The 22,374-nt window shown below is 34.8% G+C and overlaps 1 protein-coding gene and 1 pseudogene across 4 annotated transcripts in view; one reads left to right on the top strand and one right to left on the bottom strand.

Moving 5' to 3' along the window:
* The window catches only part of Fermt2 (FERM domain containing kindlin 2), an 80,598-nt gene that overhangs the window by 18,008 nt on the left and 40,216 nt on the right, over positions 1 to 22,374 (top strand). For all 4 annotated transcript variants that reach the window (XM_026411023.2, XM_026411025.2, XM_026411024.2 and 1 more), the window contains exon 3: positions 7,030 to 7,263. In XM_026411023.2, coding sequence (XP_026266808.1) covers positions 7,030 to 7,263 — 234 coding nt within the window. The remainder of the gene's footprint in view (positions 1 to 7,029; positions 7,264 to 22,374) is intronic.
* On the bottom strand, positions 17,527 to 18,007 carry LOC113198352 (single-stranded DNA-binding protein, mitochondrial pseudogene; annotated as a pseudogene).

Here is a 22,374-nt window from a genome sequence, read left to right on the forward strand (position 1 = left end):
GTTATCTGGTCTGGTGAGGCTGGAGTGTTGGGACCATTGCTTAGTAGCTCTGTTGCTTGTACAGTAGGATTATATACAATGTTTTCTCACCATTGGTAAAGACAGGGTAAACTATTTTCATTATCTTATTGAGGTTCAAGAGGACCCTGAAAAGGAAACAGGAGGAAGTGACAGTATTAGCAGGATACACAAATACATTGTGATCCTAGTAGGAAAAGATTAATTAGGATGTTTTCAATAATGTATCCCTTTCTCTGTGCTTACATTTTTAGAGTGTAAGATAATTGTAATTGCACAAAGAAATGTATAGTATTTTTTCTATAGCAAAAAGCTTTGAAATGTTTTATTTCTTTGCTTTTCTTTTGTGATTCATAGAGTGGGTGAATGCTATGATTTGGTAGAATAAGCAATATTTGTACACTCAGCCTCTAGTGATGAAACCCTAAGTCATCTTTTCTTCCTTGGAATACACAGATGGTATTTTTGTAAAATAAATATATGGCCACTTCCTGAATTTGAAGAGCATTCTGTTGCTGTCAAGGGAGGATATATTTATTGATTCAGTTAATGTTTTAGCAATTTTCGATTTTAATGATTTGAGTTTGAGTGCCTGTCAGATATTGTTATGTGAAACAGAATACAGTGTAATTGGATCTGTTAAATAAGGAAGGAACACAGGTATAATTCTTTCCAGAACCCCGACAAAATGTTTTAAAGAATTTGTTTTCTTTTTTGTTAGGTATATTAAACTATAATGTATTACTAAAAAGGGCTGAATTTATAAATAAGTCATGAAATTCCTTCTTTTCTTTCCCCCAAAAGAAAAATAAACAATGACTTCATAATAGTACAATTTTTTTCTTCTTTGGTTTTTTTCTTCCTGAGAATTGTTGCATTTGTATGGGTTGTTTCTGAAAATAAAAAATTTAAAACACAGTACAACAAATAAAAAAAAGTTGCTCTATACCTGGAAAATAACTGAAAATCCAAATGTGGGAAATACTCTCACAGCATGTTTTTGTATAAGGTCTACCCCTTTAACAGCTTTATAATGCTGATTAGTGAATCTACTCAGGTGATCCCGGCTAACTTTTCTATGGCAAATACTAGACTGGTGTGTGTGTGTGTGTGTGTTTGCATTTAGTCATCTACTGTTACATTTGAAATACCAAGCTAACCATTCTGAAAAGCAAAAATATTATTTAGAATAAGCAATATTTGTACACTCAGCCTCTAGTGATGAAACCCCAAGTCATCTTTTCTTCCAGTCCAAGGGCTGGGAATATAGCTTAGTGGTAGAGTGCTTGCTTAGTATGTGTGAGGCTCTGAGTTCAATCCCCAGTAATGCAAAAAACAAAAACAGACTAGAACATAGTCCATGGCCAAGATTAGGACACAAAAGGAAGTTTCATGATTGAAAAATTATCCCAAAGCTTTAGTTATACAAATAACAGGGAATTTTGATAGCTATTTTTTTTCATGAGGTCTAAATTACACAAGAAAAAACATTATTTTACTAGTTCAATAGCTTTTTCTTTTGCTTGACATCATAATGTTTTTATGCTTCTACTCAGTCTTTATCTAGAGGAATAAATACCTATGAATACCTATGTGTTGATAAATGAAATCTTTTGTATGTAGTGGGACATACAAGTTATAGTTGCATGATGTGTTATGGTTTAACTTGCCATTATAAAGATAAGCTGTAATATACTGGATAACTTAAGTGTTTTTTTGTGTTTTTTTAGAGAGAGAATTTTTTAATATTTATTTTTTAGTTTTCAGCGGACACAACATCTTTGTATGTTTGTATGTGGTGCTGAGGATCGAACCCAGGCTGCACGCATGCCAGGCGAGTGCGCTACCGCTTGAGCCACATCCCCAGCCCCTTAAGTGTTTTTAAGAACTGTTGCATTGATGGACCACTTTAAATACGTGCTCCCCCTCCGCCTACACACACACAGTTTGTGTGGTTACATGCTTGCTTACGCAATTGCATCTAAATCAATGCATCATTTTTCTCAGGATTTTGATCAGAATATAAAATTTGTTTTATATTTTAAATTGTGATGCCCTAAGTAGATCCAGTTATGGGACTTGGTGTGGAGATACTATTAAATATGTTTTGAATTTTATAGGATCATTCTGTCACTATTTAAATAATGCCATAATAGCTTTTCTTTCTTAAAAACAAAACTAAAAATACTCCTTGGACCTGCCAACCCTTTTCGGTCAGTTTGCTGTCCATTATTCTTTTCTCTATTATAGCAAAATGTCCAGGAAAAGTTTTCTATATATTTTATGTCTGCTTCCTCACTACCCTAGCAGAATAATTAAGAAGTCATCTTTTCTCATTCCATGTTAGTTTCCTACATAATCTCACAGTTTTGCTTTTACATACTGTATTACTACAGTTCTTCAAAATTATCAGTGATTATTTTGAAATCATCCCTACTTAAAACCAGTTTCCAGACTTACAACCAGAGATTCTGTCATACTTGGTTTAAGAGGTATTACCAAGGTGGTGGGAAAGGAGATGTCAGCCTTCACCACCCTCCCCCCTACAAAAAATAGCTGTCTACAAACCCAAATAGCCCTAGTTTGGGGTGGTCCAGGCAACAGTATTTTTAAAAACTGCTTAGGTAGTTTTAATGCCCATTAGGATGAAAATTGCTACTCTAGAGGTTTATCTCATAATAAAATCTAAACAACTTACTTCAACCACCACATCCCCTCCTGCCTAGCTCTGTGATGTCCTTTCCTGCTTCTGTTCTCTGTTCTAGTCATGTTGCTGTGTTCATCAGTATCTCCTAGCACTACAACAGTGCTTTCTTGCACATAGTTCAACAATTGTTAAATTAATGGATATTTTTATAGATCCTGTTTGATATTCTATAGTAGTGATTACTCTATAATGCTGACTATGTTGAAAGTGTTTTGAGTCTTCAAGAATGCCACCAAAGAGTATGCCACAAGCTCCTACAGTTCATCCTGTATCCATCTTCCAATACTGTCTTATACTTTACTGTTATGATGTTTGCTTTTCTACTTCTGTCTCTTGGCATTGGCCCTACTGATTCTTCTGATTATTTTTTTTCATGGTGTCCTATTTCTGCTCATATTTTTTTATAATTTTTCTTCACTGTATTGTTACTTACCTTTGTGTGTGTGTCTGTGTGTGTGTGTGTGTGTGAGAGAGAGAGAGAGAGAGAGAGAGAGAGAGAGCAAGAAAAAGCGAGAGAGAGAGAATATTAAAAAGACTGGTCTTATTAGTGTTGCTAGTCAGCAAGAGAGCTTCTTTCTTTTGGTAGGTAAATAAACCATTCATAGGGCATCTAGCATGTAATCTTGGGGTCTCATGCCTTCCTTGTTGATGATGATTCTTGCTGAGTACAAGTACACTGCTCCTTCAGTGACAAAGCAAAGTAGAATTGATGGAGAGTGTCAGGCTTTAAAGGGAGGAATGAGTGATCCTTTTGTGGTTCCTAAATGTGATGAATAGATAGTTCTAATGCCAGTCAGATATCCTTACAGCATTGGGTTTTCTTTTTTTCTTGTTTGGTACCAGAGATTGAACTCAGGGGCACTTGACCACTGAGCCACAGCCCTATTTTATATTTTATTTAGAGACAGGGTCTCACTGACTTGCTTTTAGCACCTTACTTTTGCTGAAGCTGGCTTTGAACTCACAATCTTCCTGCCTCAGCCTCCCGAGCCGCTGGGATTACAGGCTTGCACCACTGTGCCCAGACAGTGATTGTTTTTCATGCCTTTGTGTGAGATGGATCTCCTTCAAACCTTAACTACATGGGCACTTGTGAGGCAGGGCAGTAGAGGTGGGGAGTGGAAAAAATTCATCAGAGAAGGTTTATGTTTCTGAGGTGGGAGTTTGAAGCCTATTTGGTAGAAAGTTGAAATTTTATTCTGTCATTATGTGAGTAAGTCCAAGATAGTATTACTTACAGTAGGACATTTTTTTAAAAGTCCAAATAGTAGGTATTTGATGCTTTGTGAGCCATAAAGTCTCTCTGTCAGGACTGTTGTGATGTAGCGCAGGAACAATTTTAGCATATTTCAACAGATGAATGAGTAACCACGTTCCATAAAACTTTTTTATGGACACTGATATTTGCATATAAGTTGTATAAGATTCTATTCTTCTGATTCCCAAACAACCATTTAAAAATATTAAAACCTTGCTTTGCTTGTGGGCCATGAAAAGACAGTCAGAAGGCAGGGTTTGGTTATTGAGCCATTGATAATTTGCCAGCCCTCTGTTTACAGTAACATCATCCTCCTACATAGTTTTGACTTGAAAAATCCAGTTCTTATAATCCTTTTGTATTGAACACTGCAACATTTGTAGTTCGTTGTAAATTGCCTTTTTGTCAAAATCTATCTGTAAATTTTATTTTAAAGAGCTCCTTATCAGATTGGGTCTTCCCTTCCCCCATTTTAACATCTACCACTGGACCACATTGTTTTGAGTCTGTCCTCTATTATGTCCTTACAGCATTGGTTCTGCTGCCCTGCTACTAATATAAAATAGCTTTTCTCTTAAAAAAAAAATAAGCATTTCTCTAAAGTTTGTAACAGGTGCTGTTTAGGCCTCCCCAATACAGTTTCTTGTAGCTGTAGGGGACAGATCCCTAGCTTACTGGTAACTTCTTTTCCCCAAGCACGGAGATTTCTGGGCTTGCTGTGCCTATATGCAGGGCTTCCATCTTGTGTATGGTAGCCAGGGAGTGCTAAGAATTTCATGCCCCAAGAGGAGCCCTTAACCAAGGAAACAGAGAAGGACCCACTACTTAATGAGTCCATTCTAAAGCATATGCTACAGGATTCCTGAGGACTGAACTCCAGTTGTCCACAGCAGTTAATGAATCCTAAATTATCTTCCTCCTTTGTCTCACTTTTACTAATCCTTTCAAGTTCAGGTGTGCTTCCTGGTATTCCCCTCCCCCCAAATAAGCTATCTTACCCAATTTCTCATCTCAGAGTTGCCTTTGGGGAATCCAAATGATGTAAGTCAGTGTTTGGGACTCAGGCTGTTATTACTGTTAAAGCTATTTGCTGCCCTTCTTTGCCCACTGGAAGTGTATTATATAGTTCCCTTAGCTGATATCGATGGGAGAGTACAGCAGAAATGACTGATGCAAGTGTTAGGAAGAAGGTTTTATATATCTACCTACCCATAATCCAGTTCAGCTCAGCCTTGCTCCCCTGGATTACCATCATTCTTTGCAAGTAGTCTTTCTGTATTAGTTCTGTAGTCCTGAAGAAAAAAAAATAACATGTTATTAGTTTCTTCATTATATTTGAAAATGTCCCCAACTTTGGCTATCTTCTACAAGCTAGATCAGAATTTATTATTTCTTAAAATCAGTTGGCAGATTCTGTGCTGGAAAATAATTTAAATTGCAGAGTACTATACATTAAGTATCAGAAGTGGTTGAGTAGTTGTAGTTTTGCAGCCAAATAATTAGCTGAATTTTCTTGAAACAAAACAAATATTAAAATTGCAGAATGGCCGTACAATCACGAGCAGCTATAATTTTCCTGATTATAAAAAAATTTAATGTCTAGGGACTTGGAAGTCTTATTCTACTGTGTTTCTTTCATGAGAAATGCAGTTATATTAAGCAAATTTTGCCATTATAGAAAGTGTTTCTAGGCATATAATCAATGTGCAAACAATTTTTTTTTTCCTTAGAGGTAGGCCAGTTGTTTATCTTAAGTTCCAGATTAATAATATTTTTATATGACTTAAAGCTGATAAGCTCTTTTTGTAGATATCAGAAACCTGGTGGTAGTTTTAATTTTTATTTGCAAGAAAGTTATTCTCCAGCGACTTTTTTCTTCCCTGGGAAGACTTGTTTGACTGTTGTTCTTTTTTTGAAATATCACAGCTGCCTTTTTGGGCACTTGATAAGTTTAACATATAATTGATCCAAAAATCTACTATTACTGCTACTTTATTTATTTATTTATTTTATTTTTTTATTGTTGGTAGTTCAAAACATTACACAGTTCTTAATATATCATATTTCACAGTTTGATTCAATTGGGTTATGAACTCCCATTTTTACCCCATATACAGATTGCTGTATCACATCAGTTACACTTCCATTGATTTACATATTGCCATTCTAGTGTCTGATGTATTCTGCTGTCTATCCTATTCTCTACTATCCCCCCTCCCCTCCCCTATTACTGCTACTTTAAAAACTACCTGCAGTTAGATTTGATTGCTGCAAGTTTATTCTTATGATCTGCCTGAGTTTAGCCAAACCTTGTATAAATTACATTCCTTTCATTTTTTTGGTTGCATTTCATTTAATTGTGCAAAACTATTAAATGGTGTTTTCTGTCATACTTGAACCAAATTTTGTTCATTGACAAAAAGTGGACTGTGTGACTTTGTTATTCTTTTTGGGATATGTATGGGATACAAGGTTGAAATGTAGATTTTGTATGTTTTAGAGCTTTCTCTTAGTACAGTGCTGCTTATGGATATTTTCCATACTCCTTCATCTAAAATGGTGGGTTTTGTTCACTTTGGTTTCTCGTCTTGCTTTTACCACCTTTACAGTACTGTAGTATATTTTTCAGTCTCCCAGACTGCAACTTTTTCACCTATTTTATCATCATGATAAAATTCTTTAAAGAAATTTAAAGATGAAAACCCACCAACTCAACTTCTTTATTAAATATGCTTCCTATTCTAGCTCCCAAGGTTCTGTTTGTTCTCTAATAACAGAGGGTACTTGTTCTCTGTCATCCATGTGTTCCAGTTCTTATTTGATTTCAGCAGTGTTGATTACCCTGTGTATCTTGTGTATTGGCTTTTAAGGGCAGAGAATATTCTTAACCATTTGTGTGTCTTTTGTACCTTTCATATAACAGGCATTTATTATCTGCTGTTTGCATTAAATACCCAATTTTGTTTTAATTTCTCTCCAGTAATCTTGGTGATTTTTAAGAATTTTGCTTGCTTGCTTATTTATTTATTTATTTATTTATTTTTAGATGTAAAAAAAGATTGGTCTGACCATGCTCTCTGGTGGGAAAAGAAGAGAACTTGGCTGCTTAAGACACATTGGACCTTGGATAAGTATGGTATTCAGGCAGATGCCAAGCTTCAGTTCACTCCCCAGCACAAACTGCTCCGCCTGCAACTTCCCAACATGAAGTATGTGAAGGTGAAAGTGAATTTCTCTGATAGAGTCTTCAAAGCTGTTTCAGACATCTGTAAGACTTTTAGTAAGTATTAGTTGCATCCTTCATTAAAGTATGAGTTGTATAATATACATATCATTGGTGAGTGGAATTTAGCTCATCCTAATGGGTGGGAGTTAACTAATGTGCATATATGTTCGAAATTTCTACTTTATTTTTTATTTATTTTGGTACTGGGGACTGAACCCAGGGCACTTTACCTCTGAGTACATACCCACTCCTATTTTTATTTTCTATTTTGAGATAGGGTTTTTCTAAGTTGCTGAGGCTGGCCTCAAACTGGCAACCCTCCTGCCTCAGCCTCCCCAGTTGAGGGGATTATAGGTATGTGCCACCACCCCAGTTCTGCTTTATTACTTAAAGGTTTCTTAAAATTGTTGTTTTTTGTACTTTTGTTTGTTTGCAGTATTGAGGATTGGTCCAGGGCCTCATGCATGCTAGGCACTCTACTAATGAGCTGCATCCCACTCCTTTATTTTTCATTTCGAGGTTCCTGTCTGAGTCTCCGAATTTGCTGGGTTTACAGGCATGTACCACTGTACCTGGCTTATTTTTTATTTTGAGACAGGGTCTCTCTGAGTTGCCCAGGTTTGCCTTAAACTTATAATCCTCCTGTCTCAGCCTCTCAAGTAGCTGGGTTTACAAATGTGCACCAGTGTCCCTACTTAAAAGGTTTATGTTAATGTAAGGTTAATGATGGGGTAAGATGGAACACGAGAAATCTCATAGAGATTTTTTTCTTTACTAGAATTGTATCATATATTATATAATAGTTTTTTCTGATGACTTAATTTATTTTTATGGAGAGGGGAAGGGAACAGACAGTATTTTCAGAGGGAGGTGAATTTTGCAGTGTTTCTTTCACATAAGTCACTATTAGATTTTAGTAATTGAGGCAGATTGTGTCACTTCCTTCATTGAAGGCTGGACAAGGCTCCTAAGGAAATGACTATGAGTATTGTTTTCCTTAACCAATCTCCAATTTGAATGCTTTTATGGTAATTCTATGTATGCTTTCTGAAATAAGGAATGGATTACTTTTGGCTGACCCTGTTATGTCATACTATAGGAAGTATTCAAACATCAGAGAAAATGTGAACTGTTGTCATTACCACTAGTAACTCTACTGTATTTGTTCCTTTAAAAAAATGCTTAGTTAATATATATTTAATAACTTTTTATATTGGAATTCTAAATAGATGAACTTTTTATGCACATACTGTATTTTTTTTTAGTTATAGTAGTAATTTATGAATATGTTCTATTGTAAAAGAATCAAGAAATATAGACATTCATTGTAAATTCCCCCTTCCCCAAAGTGTCTATACTTGGGTGATTTTCTGTGCTTTATTTATATTATCAATTTACTCATATGTATTGGATTTTTGTCTTTTATAAGTAGACATTATGTGTTTTGTTTACTCATTGAGGTCTTGGAGATTTTTCCATGTATCATATAATATAGACTTGATTTTATTTTTTAACTTTTACAGTAATTCAGAGTATAGATATTCATAAATTCATATGCAGATTTCTTTATTAATGGATATTTAGGTTGTTTTACTATTGGAGTAAATGCTGTAACAAGCATTTTTTGGTCATAATGTTGAGAACATTTGAAAACTTTTTAGTTGGGATAGCTCTGGGATACCTATTCTTCCCTGCTGGTTTTAGCACCCACACTTACTTCTAGAGCCTGCAGGCAATGCTGCTCCTGTATTCTGTCTCAGCACCAGCTGAAGGAATGCTGGTTTGGGATTACTTATCTTTAAATCTAGGGCCTCCTTTTTCCTAAATTTGTAGGTTTGGAGCTTGGAGGAATCTGAATTTTCTTCCATTTCTTGTGTTTAGTTCTGGCTGTAACTTCCTTTCATCAACCCAATGTCTCTTCTTTCTGTCTTTTAGGAATCACTTTTTTTTAACCCTTTTAATTTTTTTTTTCTTGTGTTCAGGCAATGTTGTGAATGTTCATATTTCTTCCCCCCTGATTTTTAAATATTTTGCTATCATTTTAAGGGATTTGGAGTATGGGAGGGGGAGATTTAGGCAGAGTCATGTTACTACTTATATCTGATGTCCTTGGAATTATTAATTTTTCAAATGTTCAATGAGGTTATTAATTAAGATACTGAGAAGTGCAAATTACATAATAGATATCTAATTTCCATTATCTAGATTTAATAGCTGTTGGCATTTTGTCAATTTTCCAGACTTTTAAGTCACAATATCATAGGTAAAGTTTTTGAATCCCATTCTCCTAACCTTCCTTCACAAAGCCTGTTGATTTTGTATCCCTCTAGTAATATTTACATACAGGTGCACGTGCATACATGCTTCTCTGGGTATATGTGTGTGTGTGTATATATATATAAATAATGTTATTGCAGTTGTTGTATATTTTCTTACACAGTTTTGCACAAGAATCTGATTGTTTACCTAGAATTTCTGTGTTTTATGTATTCAAATAATTCAGAGTATTATCAAATTGCTCTGCCAAGTGATTTACATTCCAGTTAGAATGTATAAAAATCCATTGCTTCAAATATTCACTAACATATTTGAGTCATCTGTTTTTATTATTTATGTCTCTGACTGAAAAAGTAAAGTATTTTATTGTAGTTGAGAAAGTCGAGTAAGTTTTTGTATCTTTATTGGTCATTGAGAGTTTCTTTTTTGAATTATATATTTACATTTTTTTTTGTTTGTTTATTTGCTTAGGATTGAACCTGGGGCCTTGCTTGTGTTAATACTACTGAGGTACATCCCTAACCCCAGAGAAGTTTGAGTCAGAAAATTTGAGCAAAAACACATCCAGTTCCCATAAACCCCCTCCACAAATTTCCCCACCTTCAAAATTCTGTACCACAATGGTACATTTGTTATAATTATTTTTAGTATTAGGAATTTAACCCAGGAGCATGTTACCCAATTTCTTTTTAATATTATTTTGAAACAGGGTCTCACTAAGTTGTTGAGATTGGCCTTGAAGTTGGAATCCTCCTGCCTAAGCTTACTGAGTCTCTGGGATTAAAGGCACATGCCACCAGATCCAGCACATTTGTTATCAATATATTATTATCCAATTTCATAGTTTACCTTAAGGTTCACTTTTGATGTTGTATATGCTATGTGTTTGCAAAAATGTACAGTGACTATATCAGCACACATAGTATTATACAAAATAATTTTACTATCTATACAAAATAATTTTACTGTCTTAAAAGTCCTCTGCCTACTCATCTCTTCCTCTGATGTTTTTTATTATCTCCTTAGTTTTGCCTTTCCCAGAATGTAATATAATTAAAATCCTTTATTATGTGTATGATTTATATTGGTTTCTTTTACTTTGTAATTATGAAACTTAAATGCATATTTAAGTTTCCTTCAAGTCTTGGTAGCTCCTTTCTTCTTAGTGCTGAATAATATTCCATTGTCTGGATGTACTACAGTATCTTTATCCTCTCCATTACAAAAAGGAGTGTTGGTTGCTTCCACGTTTTGAATAAGCTGCTATATAAATATGTCCTTATGTGAATTTTTATGTGGAAACAGTTTTGAATTCATTTGGTACTTACCCAAATGAATTGAAAACTATGTTCATTTGTCCATTTGGAAGTTGCATGGGTTGCAAATAATTTCTCTAAATCTGTTGTGTCTAAAATTTGTTCATGATTTGTGGCAGGGTGAAGTGTTTAGCTTTTTAATCTACTTAAATTTTACTTTTTTTTTTCTTTTTGTCTATCTTCTGAGGCAGAGTACTAGGGCTTCTTTGTGTGTGGGGGAGCTGGGGGGCTGAACAATGTTATGAATTGAACTCCAGGATTTTGTGCATGCTAGGCAACAGCTCTTACCACTGAGCTCTACCCTTAGCCCTGAAGGTGTCATACATTTTAACGATCAAGCTAGTCAGCCCTCTTGATTGAATTGTTTGTTAATTTTTCACAATCAGAATGTCGGCTGTGTCCTATGCTAAGATTCCATGTTGCATGGGTCTCTTTTTCTATTTCTGTTGGTTCATCTGTATGTTCTTAAATGGATACTACACTGAGTTTATTAGTCTTATAGAAAAGTGCCCCTTCCTTGTTATTTTTCAAAATTGGGTTATTTTGGAAATTATATGCTTCCCTATGAAATTTGAGAGTTTGTCAATTTCCAGGAGAAATTCTGTAGTGATTGATTGGAAGTACATTGAATATATATGTTTAGATAGAGTATGTTCATATATATTAGCATATACCTTAATTTATATAAACTTTTCACCCATGAGTAAAATTTGTCCATTTGTCAATGTAATCTTTTATATTCTTAAGTAACATTTTATAATTTATCTAGAAATTATAAATTTATCCCTCAGTGCTTTATTTTTCTTCTTTGGGTATTGCTGTTAGGAATGCTTTTTTTCCTTATAATCTTACACTTCATACTTGTTAAACTCTCTTATGAACTCTAATAATTTATTTTCTTTTTAAGTGATCACATCCACTGTAAATAATAATTTCCCCTTTCCAATTTTTGTACATTTTATTTCTTCCAAAATTTTTTTATATGTTGATGGACCTTTATTTTATTATTTATTTATTTTTAGGTAGTGCTGAGAATTAAACCCAGTGCCTCATACATGCTAGGCAAGCGCTCTACCACTGAGCCATAACCCCAGCCCCATTTTTTTTTTTTTATCTTGTGTTATTATGTTGGATTAGACCTCCAATGTAATGTAGAATAATAGCAATGATGATGAATATTTTGTATTGTTCCTGATGTCAGTGGGAATGCATCTAACATTTTACATTGAGTTAAGGTTTGTTACTATGTTTGGGAAGTTTTTTCCTTTGATTTAATTCCTAATGGCTTTAACTCATGGGTTCATATAAAATTTTAATCAAATGGAGCAGAGAGTAGCAAGAACCTAAGTGCCTTAACTTGAGAGTTCTTTATACCTTAATATGATCATTCTTCCATGTTCGTGGGCCACAAGCTGTCATCAGATCTTATAGTTTTCCTTATAAAATGTTTTTTGTCTTCGTCCTTTATTTCACACCCTGTTATATAGGATGAGATTAAATGTTGAGAGGATTTTCAAATTCATTATATTTGTATTACTTACTCCACCTTGTTAAATATACCTATCATGGGTGTTTGATTTTTATTTTTACTACCACTACTACTGTTTCTGGCTGTCTAACATCTGAACTTCTGTTCTAGGTTTTTGAAGTTTTATTCCTTGTAAGTCTTGGGATAAGACAAAACCTGTCTCCTTCCTAAGAAAATAAAAAATTCAGATAATTGTTTCCTGCCCTGCTAACAGTGTGAGAGCTGTTGGCAGGACCTAGGTCTCATGCCCATCATAAAATTCTCGAAGGATTTTCAGTTAGGAACTAGGGACTCCAATGAGCCCCGACAGTGTGCAGCCCATTTTGGTGGCATAAGTGGATCCATCTTCTGAGCATAGAATAGCTGGAGTTCCAGTGAGAACATTGACTTATGCATCAAGTATGTAGGGCATATCCTGCGAAACATTAACTGAGTGAATAAGAGGAAAAAATTGTTAAATAAATCACTGACTAAATAAAGACCATTCCTATCGCTGGTATTATATGGAAAGTAGTGATGTATTACAGGATATTCAAGGGATTTCTGTTTCATTGGATGGTTAAATTTCGCTCTCAGAAGTTTTTTTTTTTTTTAACAGCTCAAAGATTTTTTTTTTAAGAAAAAGAGAATTTTTTTAATATTTATTTTTTAGTTTTCGGCAGACACAACATCTTTATTTGTATGTGGTGCTGAGGATCGAACCCAGCGTGGTGCGCATGCCAGGCGAGCGCGCTACCACTTGATCCACATCCCCAGCCCAACTCTCAGAAATTTTAATACTTGTTAAGGGTCTATGACCAGTATTAATGAGTAGAAAGGTACATAATAATTTTGATAGGTTATAGGACTGAAAGTCTTGCCTAAAGATAGGGTTTTAATGAGTAGTAATTTTATTTGTAAATATATTTTAAAAATACTGCAGGAACTAAGGTACTTGATTATGAAGTTGTCCAAAACAAAAGGAGTTGGGCTTTATAGACATCCATTTCTACATGTAGTAGGTAACAAAGACACAGGTTTCAGAAATTTAGCGGGTATATAAAATTTAGTTGACCACAGTTTGGTGAGAGTTCAAGTAAGTATTTGTCAAGTAGGAATAGATTTGTTTATATGCTAAGTAGGGATCTGAGAATGTGCTGCAATCTCCTTAGCATCATGGAGAATTTAGGGTAGAATGGGGATGGATGTATATTACAAAGTAAGAGACCTAAGGGAGGATTCCCATGTGGAGGAAACCAGGAAGAAATAAGGGCATAAAGATCTAATTAAAAAGCCCTGAAGTTGAGATTTGATTATAGAAATAAATGAGAGAGCTAATTAGCTTTAAGTAACCATAAATTATTTTACATTTAATAGATAACAGTTTAACATTGTTCTTTTTGTTATAAAATTCTCCTTGGACACACCGTAAAATTTTTGTATGGGTATAGGAAAGGGGGAGAGGTATTTGAATTGCAAGGTGATTAAATTGGGTTGACAAACACCGGCACTACCTACTTTTGTATGGTTTATGAGCTAATTATAATTAAGCTTCTTTTTTTTTAATGGTTGGAAAAGATAAAAAGACTATTTTAAGACATGAAAATAATAGAAATTCAGATTCCTTTATCCATAAAGTTGTCTTAGAACACAGCCATGTTTATTTGATTAAATATTATCTGCAGTGGCTTTGCATTGCAACATAGCAGAGTTGAAAAGACCTACAAATACTAAATATCTACTGATTAGTTCTTATGGAAAATTTGTCAACTAATTTGGATTAAATTATTGGAAGACAGTACTCTCATGGTTTATTTTCTTTTCATGACTGGGAACAATACAGAAATTATATATATGTGTGTGTGTGTGTGTGTGTGTGTGTGTGTGTGTAACCCAAGGAATAATTTTTTGTTAGTTTTTTCAGGTTAATTAATATTTAAGCCAAATAATCAAATATTTCCAAAAATAAAAATGAATTCATTTTGAGTTCTGGTCAGCATTAATTCATTGAACTCTTTTTGGGTCCATTCTTGTGGTTTTACTTACTGAAAACAGTAGAATCAAAACAAGAAAAATGGTATTTCTATTGTTACCAAAATATATTGTTACCTAAGATCACCAAGGTGAAGGTTGTGCCAACTACTGAAAAGGACTTAGTGAGGACTTTAGTGAGGACTTTTCCAAGTTTTTTATTTGGTAGAAAGTCTTTCTTTTGTAATTTAATTCTTTAAGAAATTGCTTCTGTCTAATGATTAAATGAAATTTATTTGTATTTTCCTTTTGAAAGAAACTGTTGGTAAAAAATGCTGAGGTCTTATCTAACATGTATCCAGAAATGCAGATCTTGTAAGAGCCCTATTATACGGAAACAAATTTTTCTCTTAGAATTTTATCAATATGGAGCTACTATTATAAAAACAGATGTTTTGTCTGGAGTGGTGGGCACAGGCCTATAATCCCAGCCATTCAGAAGGCTGAGGCAGGAGGCCAACCTGGACAACTTAGTGGGACCTTGTCTTAAAAATATATTTTTTTTGGGGGGGGGGGCTGGAGATGTGGCTCAAGCGGTAGCGCGCTCGCCTAGCGTGCGTGTGGCCCGGGTTCGATCCTCAGCACCACATACAAAAAAACGAAGATGTTGTGTCTGCCGAGAACTAAGAAAAAATAAATAAATGTTAAAATTCTCTCTCTCTCTCTCTCTCTCTCTCTCTCTCTGTCCCCCTCTCTCTCTCACTCTCTCTTAAAAAAAATATATTTTTTTTAAAAAAGGGGTAGAGTATAGCTCAATGATAACAGCGTCCCTGCGTTCATTTTCTAGTATCAAAATAAATAAATAAATATGTGTATAATATGCATAAACATGTATATACAAATGCTTCTTTTTCTGTATTTAGAACTTGTTAACATTCTATATAATATGATGTATGGTTTGTTCTGTTATTAGAAGACATAGTAATTCATATATTTTTCTTTCTGTTCTACCCTAGTCAAAAAGTATCTGTTAGAGAGAAACATACAGTGCTAGTGGAACAGAACTCAGATGAACTGAACTCAGTTGTGTTAAAACTTTTAAGTATTAAAGTAATTTGATGTAGGTAAGTTAAGCTATATAGAACGGACACTTATACACAGTTTGTTTTAGTCTCAACAATAAAGATTAGCTTTTCTGAAAAGATACAGATAAAAAGGGAATGAAGACTCACCAAACTGTTCTTTTATAACTTCTACTTATTTTTGTCTCTATCCTCAGAAAGAGACTATGCTTTCTTTTAATTATAAAAATTGGTGCCTCTTTTTTAAAAAAATACTTTTTTAGTTATATATTTGTTTGTTTGTTTTTATGTGGTGCTGAGGATCGAACCCGGTGCCTCACATATATGAGACAAGCGCTCTGTCACTGAGCCACAAACCCAGCCCAAATTGGTGCCTCTTATTAATTCACTCTCAAACTACTTTTCTCCATATATTTTGCTCCTTATAATGTGTGTTTTGGCTACAAGTAACAGAACCCAAATTTAAACAGGCCTACTTTTTCATATAAATATAAGTTATGTGAGAAAGTGGAAGTAATTGCTGGAACGTTATTCAGCTGTGTTCAGGGACAGGCTCTTTCCGTCCTTCAGCATGTTGGGTTGACCTCATGGGCTCCAGGTATGTATAGCTCCATTTAAGAGCAGAGGATCTACTGAAATCTCATCTCAAACCTGTCTCATCAGTAGTACAGGTCTGCTGGTGTTGAAGTAATAAGCTTTTTGTTTATAAGTCTCAATTTTGTCTTCATTTTTAAAAAAGACATTATGACTCAGAAAATTCTAGATATCTCCCCTCTCCAGTAATCAGTGTCTTTCAGTTGTCTTCTGGTTTGCATAAATTAAGCAAATTCTGTTACTATTCTTTTATTTCTTCCTCTGTATGTTTTCTGTTTGCCTTTTTAAAGAACTTACTGTTACCCTGGTGTTCAACAATTTAATTATAGTGTGTCCTGGAACAGTTTTTATTGGACGTATTCTGTTCTAGGTTCGTTGAGTTTCTTAGATCTATAGACCTATGAATTTAGAGAATTTTCAAACATCAGTTCAAAAAATTTGGGGCATCTCCACCCCACCCCACCCCACCAACTCCTACTCTTTATGAGCCTCCAGTTTCATTTGTGTTACACTGTTACCGTTTCACAGTCACTTGTTGATGCTCTAGTTTTTTGGTTTTTTTTAACTATCCGTTTTTAAAAAATTTTTTTTAGTTGTAGATGGACACAGTACCTTTATTTATCTTTGTGTGATGCTGATGATCAAACCCAGTGCCTCACATGTGCTAGGCAAGGGCTCTACCACTGAGCCACAGCCCTAGCCCTTTAACCATCATTCTTTTTTTTAATATTTATTTTTTACTTGTAGTTGGACACAATGCCTTTATTTTATTTATTTATATTTTTATGTGATGCTTAGGATCAAACCCAGGACCTCGCAGGTGCTAGGCGAGCGCTTTACCATTGAGCCACAACCCTAGCCCTAACCATCCATTCTGTATGCCTCATTTTAAACAGTATTCATTGTTATTTCTTCAAGTTCAGTGATCTTTCTTCTGCGTATCTGCTATTAACCCATCCAGCTTATTTTTCATTTCAGATATACTTTTCATTACTGGAAATTTGGGTTTTATATATATAATTTTTTCTTTATTATGTTTGTTTTCCTCCACTCTCTGGAGTGTATTTATAATAGCTATTATAGTATCTTTGATTACGGATTTTTCATCCAAGTAATTTCTGCTTCCCTTTCTCCCTCCTTTCCTTCCTTTTCCTTTATTGTTAGTTGTTGAGTTGTGTTTTCTCACCTCATTTTATGCCTGGTAATATTTGATTGAATGCAAGACTAATTTTACATGCTTGGTGACTGGATTCTTTTAATGTACTTTTAAATCACATTGGCTATTTTTCTGGCCATTAGTCAAATTACATGGAAATCAGTTAAATCCTTTCTGTTCTTGCTTTTAAACTTCATTAGCATAGATCCAGATCTGCCATTAACCATAGGGCTAATACAGCCTTGCTGCTAAGATGGTAGTCTTCTGGGATTCTTTTTTTTTTTTTTTTTTTTTTTTTGACAGGAGCCACTGAGGTTTGTGCCACAGAAAGGGGAGAGATAGTGACAGGAAAAATATTTATCACTCATTTACATAAAAGAGTATTTTAGTTCTTGTCCTTAGAAACTATAAGGACTATACATGATTCAAAAATGGCACCATACCAAACAATGACCAAAAAAGAATCATCCATTCTGTCTTTCCTTTTGTCTAGTCAATCAGAAATATAATGTTATCAGCTATGATTGTTGCCTGTCACCTCACATTATTTTTTATCCATGTATTCACTATATTCTACTTTCTCTTTCACATAAATTTGATACCCCCTTTTCACATACCGATATGTCCGGAACACTGATACTCTATGCTGTGTGTTGTCTTGACTGATATCTCCCATCTGGTAGACTTTACTGTCCCTTGATTGCCACATTTTGTTTGTTGCTAGAGAAAATATCATGACTGGATTTTTCCCTTCTGCCTGTCTCACAACAAGGTCCTGACTCACTCTCCCAAGTAACTGCAATGATTCAGATATTTTGAAAACCAGACTGCTGGATATTTCAGACTTGTATCTTACAAACTAATGAAGTACCTGTAATACAGATCTTCAAAACATGATCTGTTTTCTTTTTTAAAAATCTAAACTTATAGCTTTTCACAGCATAACCTCTTAATACTTGCAGGCCCTCAAGAACACTCAACACCCAACTTGTCCCCTTCCTCCCTCACCTGACATGAGGGATTCTTCTTAATACCCTGAGCAGAGGCAGTGTCCCTGGTGGAACATTAGCTATTTCAGTTGTTGGTTCTTCCCAGTCTTAGGTAGTTCCCTCTCATCAACTCACAGATATTCTGCAGACTCTGTAGAGCTCTTGTAGGTAGCTCCCTTCTCTTTTCAAATAGTCTTGTTCTTGGCATCCCTAATGCCATCTGTGATAGCTCAGTTAAATGGCAGTAAGCTAGTGTACTTAAAAACAGCCAGGTTTGTCCTGTTGGTTTCTCTTCTCCTTTGTGCTCCTTCCTGATGCCTTATGTCTGAAAATCTTCTCTCTTCTTTTATTGGTTATAGTTTAAACAAAGCAGGGAGGTATATCCAATTCCCTGTTATCCCTTCTTAGTTGAGACCCTCCATTCTTAATTTAGCATAGACTTTCTTCTGGCTTTGTATATTTTTCAGAAAGCCCTATTTTGCTCATTGAAACATTATTCATAATAACAAAAGCATGACTTTCACTGAAATTCCAATTTAACAGGTCCAAAGCTATGCTTATGGTATTCCTTTCCAAATTTCTATGGTTTCCCTTCTTGTTTCCCCCTGCTAGTCTTCATAACAGTAGAAGATTCTACTCTTCCAGATACACATGCTGGAAAGATCCTTAACACAATAGTCATCCTTAAAACTATTCTCTTCCTCACTTTACATCTCATTTACCATCCAGAATGTTCTTTTTGCCTTCAAGATACATCTGGAATCCTTTCATATGCCTTTATTTTCATCACCTCCACTGCATTGGTAGCCCACACCACCACCATCTCTCCCCCAGACTCTTTCAGTGGCCTTGTAAAGGGTCTCGTATATCCCTTGTTCCTTCTAATTCATTCTTTGTGCAGTTAGCAGAGAGATTTTTAAAATTATTTTCTTAATCAAGGCAACATATGCTGAACTAAAGTAAAAAGACATAATACAGAACCACGTTTCTGCCCTTTTTCTCCCTAACCCCTGGTCATATTCTCTACCATTTTCATACTCTTTGAGTCCTTCTTTTATTTTTATAATTCTAAATATCGTTGTCCCATGATGTATGTCAGAGATTGGTTCCAGGACCCTTGCAGATATCAAATTCTGCAAACACTCAAGTCTCTTATGTAAAATGGTGTACTATTTGCATGTAATCTGTACACTTATTATACATAATACAATGTAAATAATATGTAAGTGGTCATTGTATTATGTTGTTTAGTTAATAATGACAAGAGAATCTATGTTCAGTATAGACACATTTTTTTCTTGAATATTTTCTATTTATGCATGTGGACTCACAGAAGGCTGACTGTATATTCTTACACTATTTTTGATTTAACAACTTTAGATATCTGTGACTTTCTTTTTAGATATCTGTTGACTTTCCATCCTTATTATAATTGTTATAATTTTTTGCTAAAACAGTGTCAATGTTTATATTATTTTAACAAGGTCAGTGGTTTTTCTTGCTGAGCTTTAAGTATTTTACTTTTTCTGTCTCATGTGCGTTTTTATCGTTTGGGTTTAAAAAAATTTTTTTTAGTTGTAGATGGACACACGATACCTTTATCTGTGTGTTTGTTTTTATGTGATGATGAGGATCAAACCCAGTGCCTCATACACATGCTAGGCAAGTGCTCTTACCATTTAGCCACAACCCCAGCCCTCGTTTTGTTTGATTCCAACACATACATACATTGCTGATTCTTCTACTTTCTATTATTATTTTCTGTATTTTTCAACATAATAAAATACATTATTAGATAATAATCAGTCATTTATCTGACCACTTTTTTTATTCCAAGATACTCCAAGGATCCACCATTCTGTTCTAGTACAGAGTGGGAATTTCCAAACAAGGGAGTATGTATAGTCATAGCCCGAGGACTGACTTTCACTATTACTATTGTCCAAGAAAAATGTCTGTCTTCTCTCTCATTTGATCTTCATAATTTTACTCAGTGTTTATTTGTTCCCAGAGTTTGGAAGGATACATCCTTTATCAGTATTAGAAGAATAGAATATCAATTTTTAAGATGTTACATTGAAATTGTCTTTATTCTGCCCTTTGATGGAATTGATGAAGCAGAAATTATTTTCCCCTCAGAATTTGGAAGTCATGTTCAATTGTCTTTTAGCTTTCCAGTATGGTATTAATAGTCCTAATGGTTCTTGGCTTTTATTTTCATCTTCTCCTGTGGACTGCTTTTTCTGTCTGCCAAATTTTAGGCTCTTTTCTTCCCTTCCATTTTGAAAATTTCATGGCATTGTGCTATAGGTTTTATCTTCATTCTTTTTTTTTTAATTTTGTGAAATTTTCTTGTAATGTTTCCTTGATTTCCTCCCCTTTATTTTTGTTTTTTTCTTTGCTTGTTAGTCAAACATTATTCTGGGTTTATGTCTAACTTTATGTCTCTTCTATTAAATCTTTAAATTGTGCCTATCAGATTTTAATTTTTAGTGTTTTATTTTTATCCAGTTTGTTAAACAGGCATTTGTGAATATATATTTAAGATTTGTGGAGTTAATATAAATTATATCTTAACAATACAATGAAAAGAAATAGAAAGGACCCCTACTTTAATTTCCAAGGTTTCTTTCTTTTATCCAAGATTGATAACTAACCCTCCTTCCCCTACTCCACCCCCCAGGATTGTGGAACTCAGAATTGAATTCAGGGGCATTCTATCAATGAGCTACATCCCTAATCTTTTTATTTTTTATTTTAAGGAAAGGTCTTGCTTGAGTTGCCCAGGTTAGCCTCAAACTTGAGATCCTCCTGCCTTAGCTTCCTCAGTCTCTGGGATTACAGGTGTGCACCACCATGCCCTATCAAGATCTCTTTCTTAATCTCTGTTCTTTATAATATCCTGTTCATCTCTTAAATGTCATTGTCTTATCGTTCTTTTTTTGGTGGAGGCGTTGTGCTAGTAGGGATTGAACTCAGGGGCATTCAACCACTGAGCCACATCCCCAGCCCAATTTTTTATTTTATTTATTTAAAAAAATATTTTTAGTTGTAGATGGACACAATACCTTTATTTTGTTTATTCCTGTGTGATGCTGAGGATTGAACCCAGTGCCTTACACATGCTAGGCAAGCATTCTACTATTGAGCCACAACCCCAGCCCACATTTTGTATTTTATTTAGAGACAGGGTCTCACTGAGTTGCTTAGCACCTCACTATTACTGAGGCTGGCTTTGAACCTGCAATTCTCCTATCAGCTTCCCGAGCTGCTGGGATTATAGGCATGTACCACCATGCCTGCTTGTTCTTGCATTTTAATTAAGGATGTTTTGTTTGTCCTCTGCATTATATCTGTTTATCCTAAATTGTGTGTTTGTCATATTTTGTTTTTTGTATGTGTGTTGGTGTATGCTAAGCATAAGCTCTATCACTGAAGTACACTTGCATGGTTTTTTGTTTGGTCTCTGATTTTCATGTCAAGTGCTCTGTTAGCATTCCATTGCTGCCATAACAAATTACTGTAAATATAGCAACCTAACACAACACAAATTTAGTAATTCACAGTCTGTAGCTTAAAAGTCTGTGCATAGCAGTATGATTCACCTGGGTTCTTTGATTATAATCTTATAAGGCTGGAGTATAAGTGTCAGCAGGACTGTTTCCTTCTTGAGGTTCTGAAGATGAATTCTACATGGTAGAGTTTGCCATATGATTGTAGTATTAAGATTTCTGTCAGGTTATGTGAAGGGGACATTTTCAGCTTCTAGAGTCCTCTTGAATTCCTTGCAGAATTCTCCCTCCATCTTCAGAGCTAGCAGCAGCAAGTAAGTTCTTACTCTTTAAGTTTACCTGACCTCTCCTTCTCTTTCATCTCTCCTCTGCCATGCTCTTTTGCCTCCCTCTCCTTCGTAAGTACTGATGTGATTATTCTGAGCCCACAGATAATCTCAGATTATCTCCCTAACATGAGTTGATAAGTAACCTTAATTCCATTTGCAAAGTCTCTTCATAGCATTACTTAGGTTATCGTTTGTATAACTAGGAGTAGGAATCTTAAGAGGATATCTCTAGAATTTTTTCTACCATGTGGGCCTTTCTCAAATGACTGGTAATCATTGGCTTGTCATACACTTAGGGATGTGGGCATTTTAAAACCTAATAGGAAGCTCTATGTTGAATGGAACTTAGTTCATCACTGCCTCTGCAAGGTTTGTGGATACTGAGTGAGCTTTTTCAAATGTCAGTATCGAAAACATCTTGTCCCTTGGGGC

The sequence above is a fragment of the Urocitellus parryii genome, chromosome 6, assembly GCF_045843805.1.
Source record: "Urocitellus parryii isolate mUroPar1 chromosome 6, mUroPar1.hap1, whole genome shotgun sequence".
NCBI lineage: Eukaryota > Metazoa > Chordata > Mammalia > Rodentia > Sciuridae > Urocitellus > Urocitellus parryii.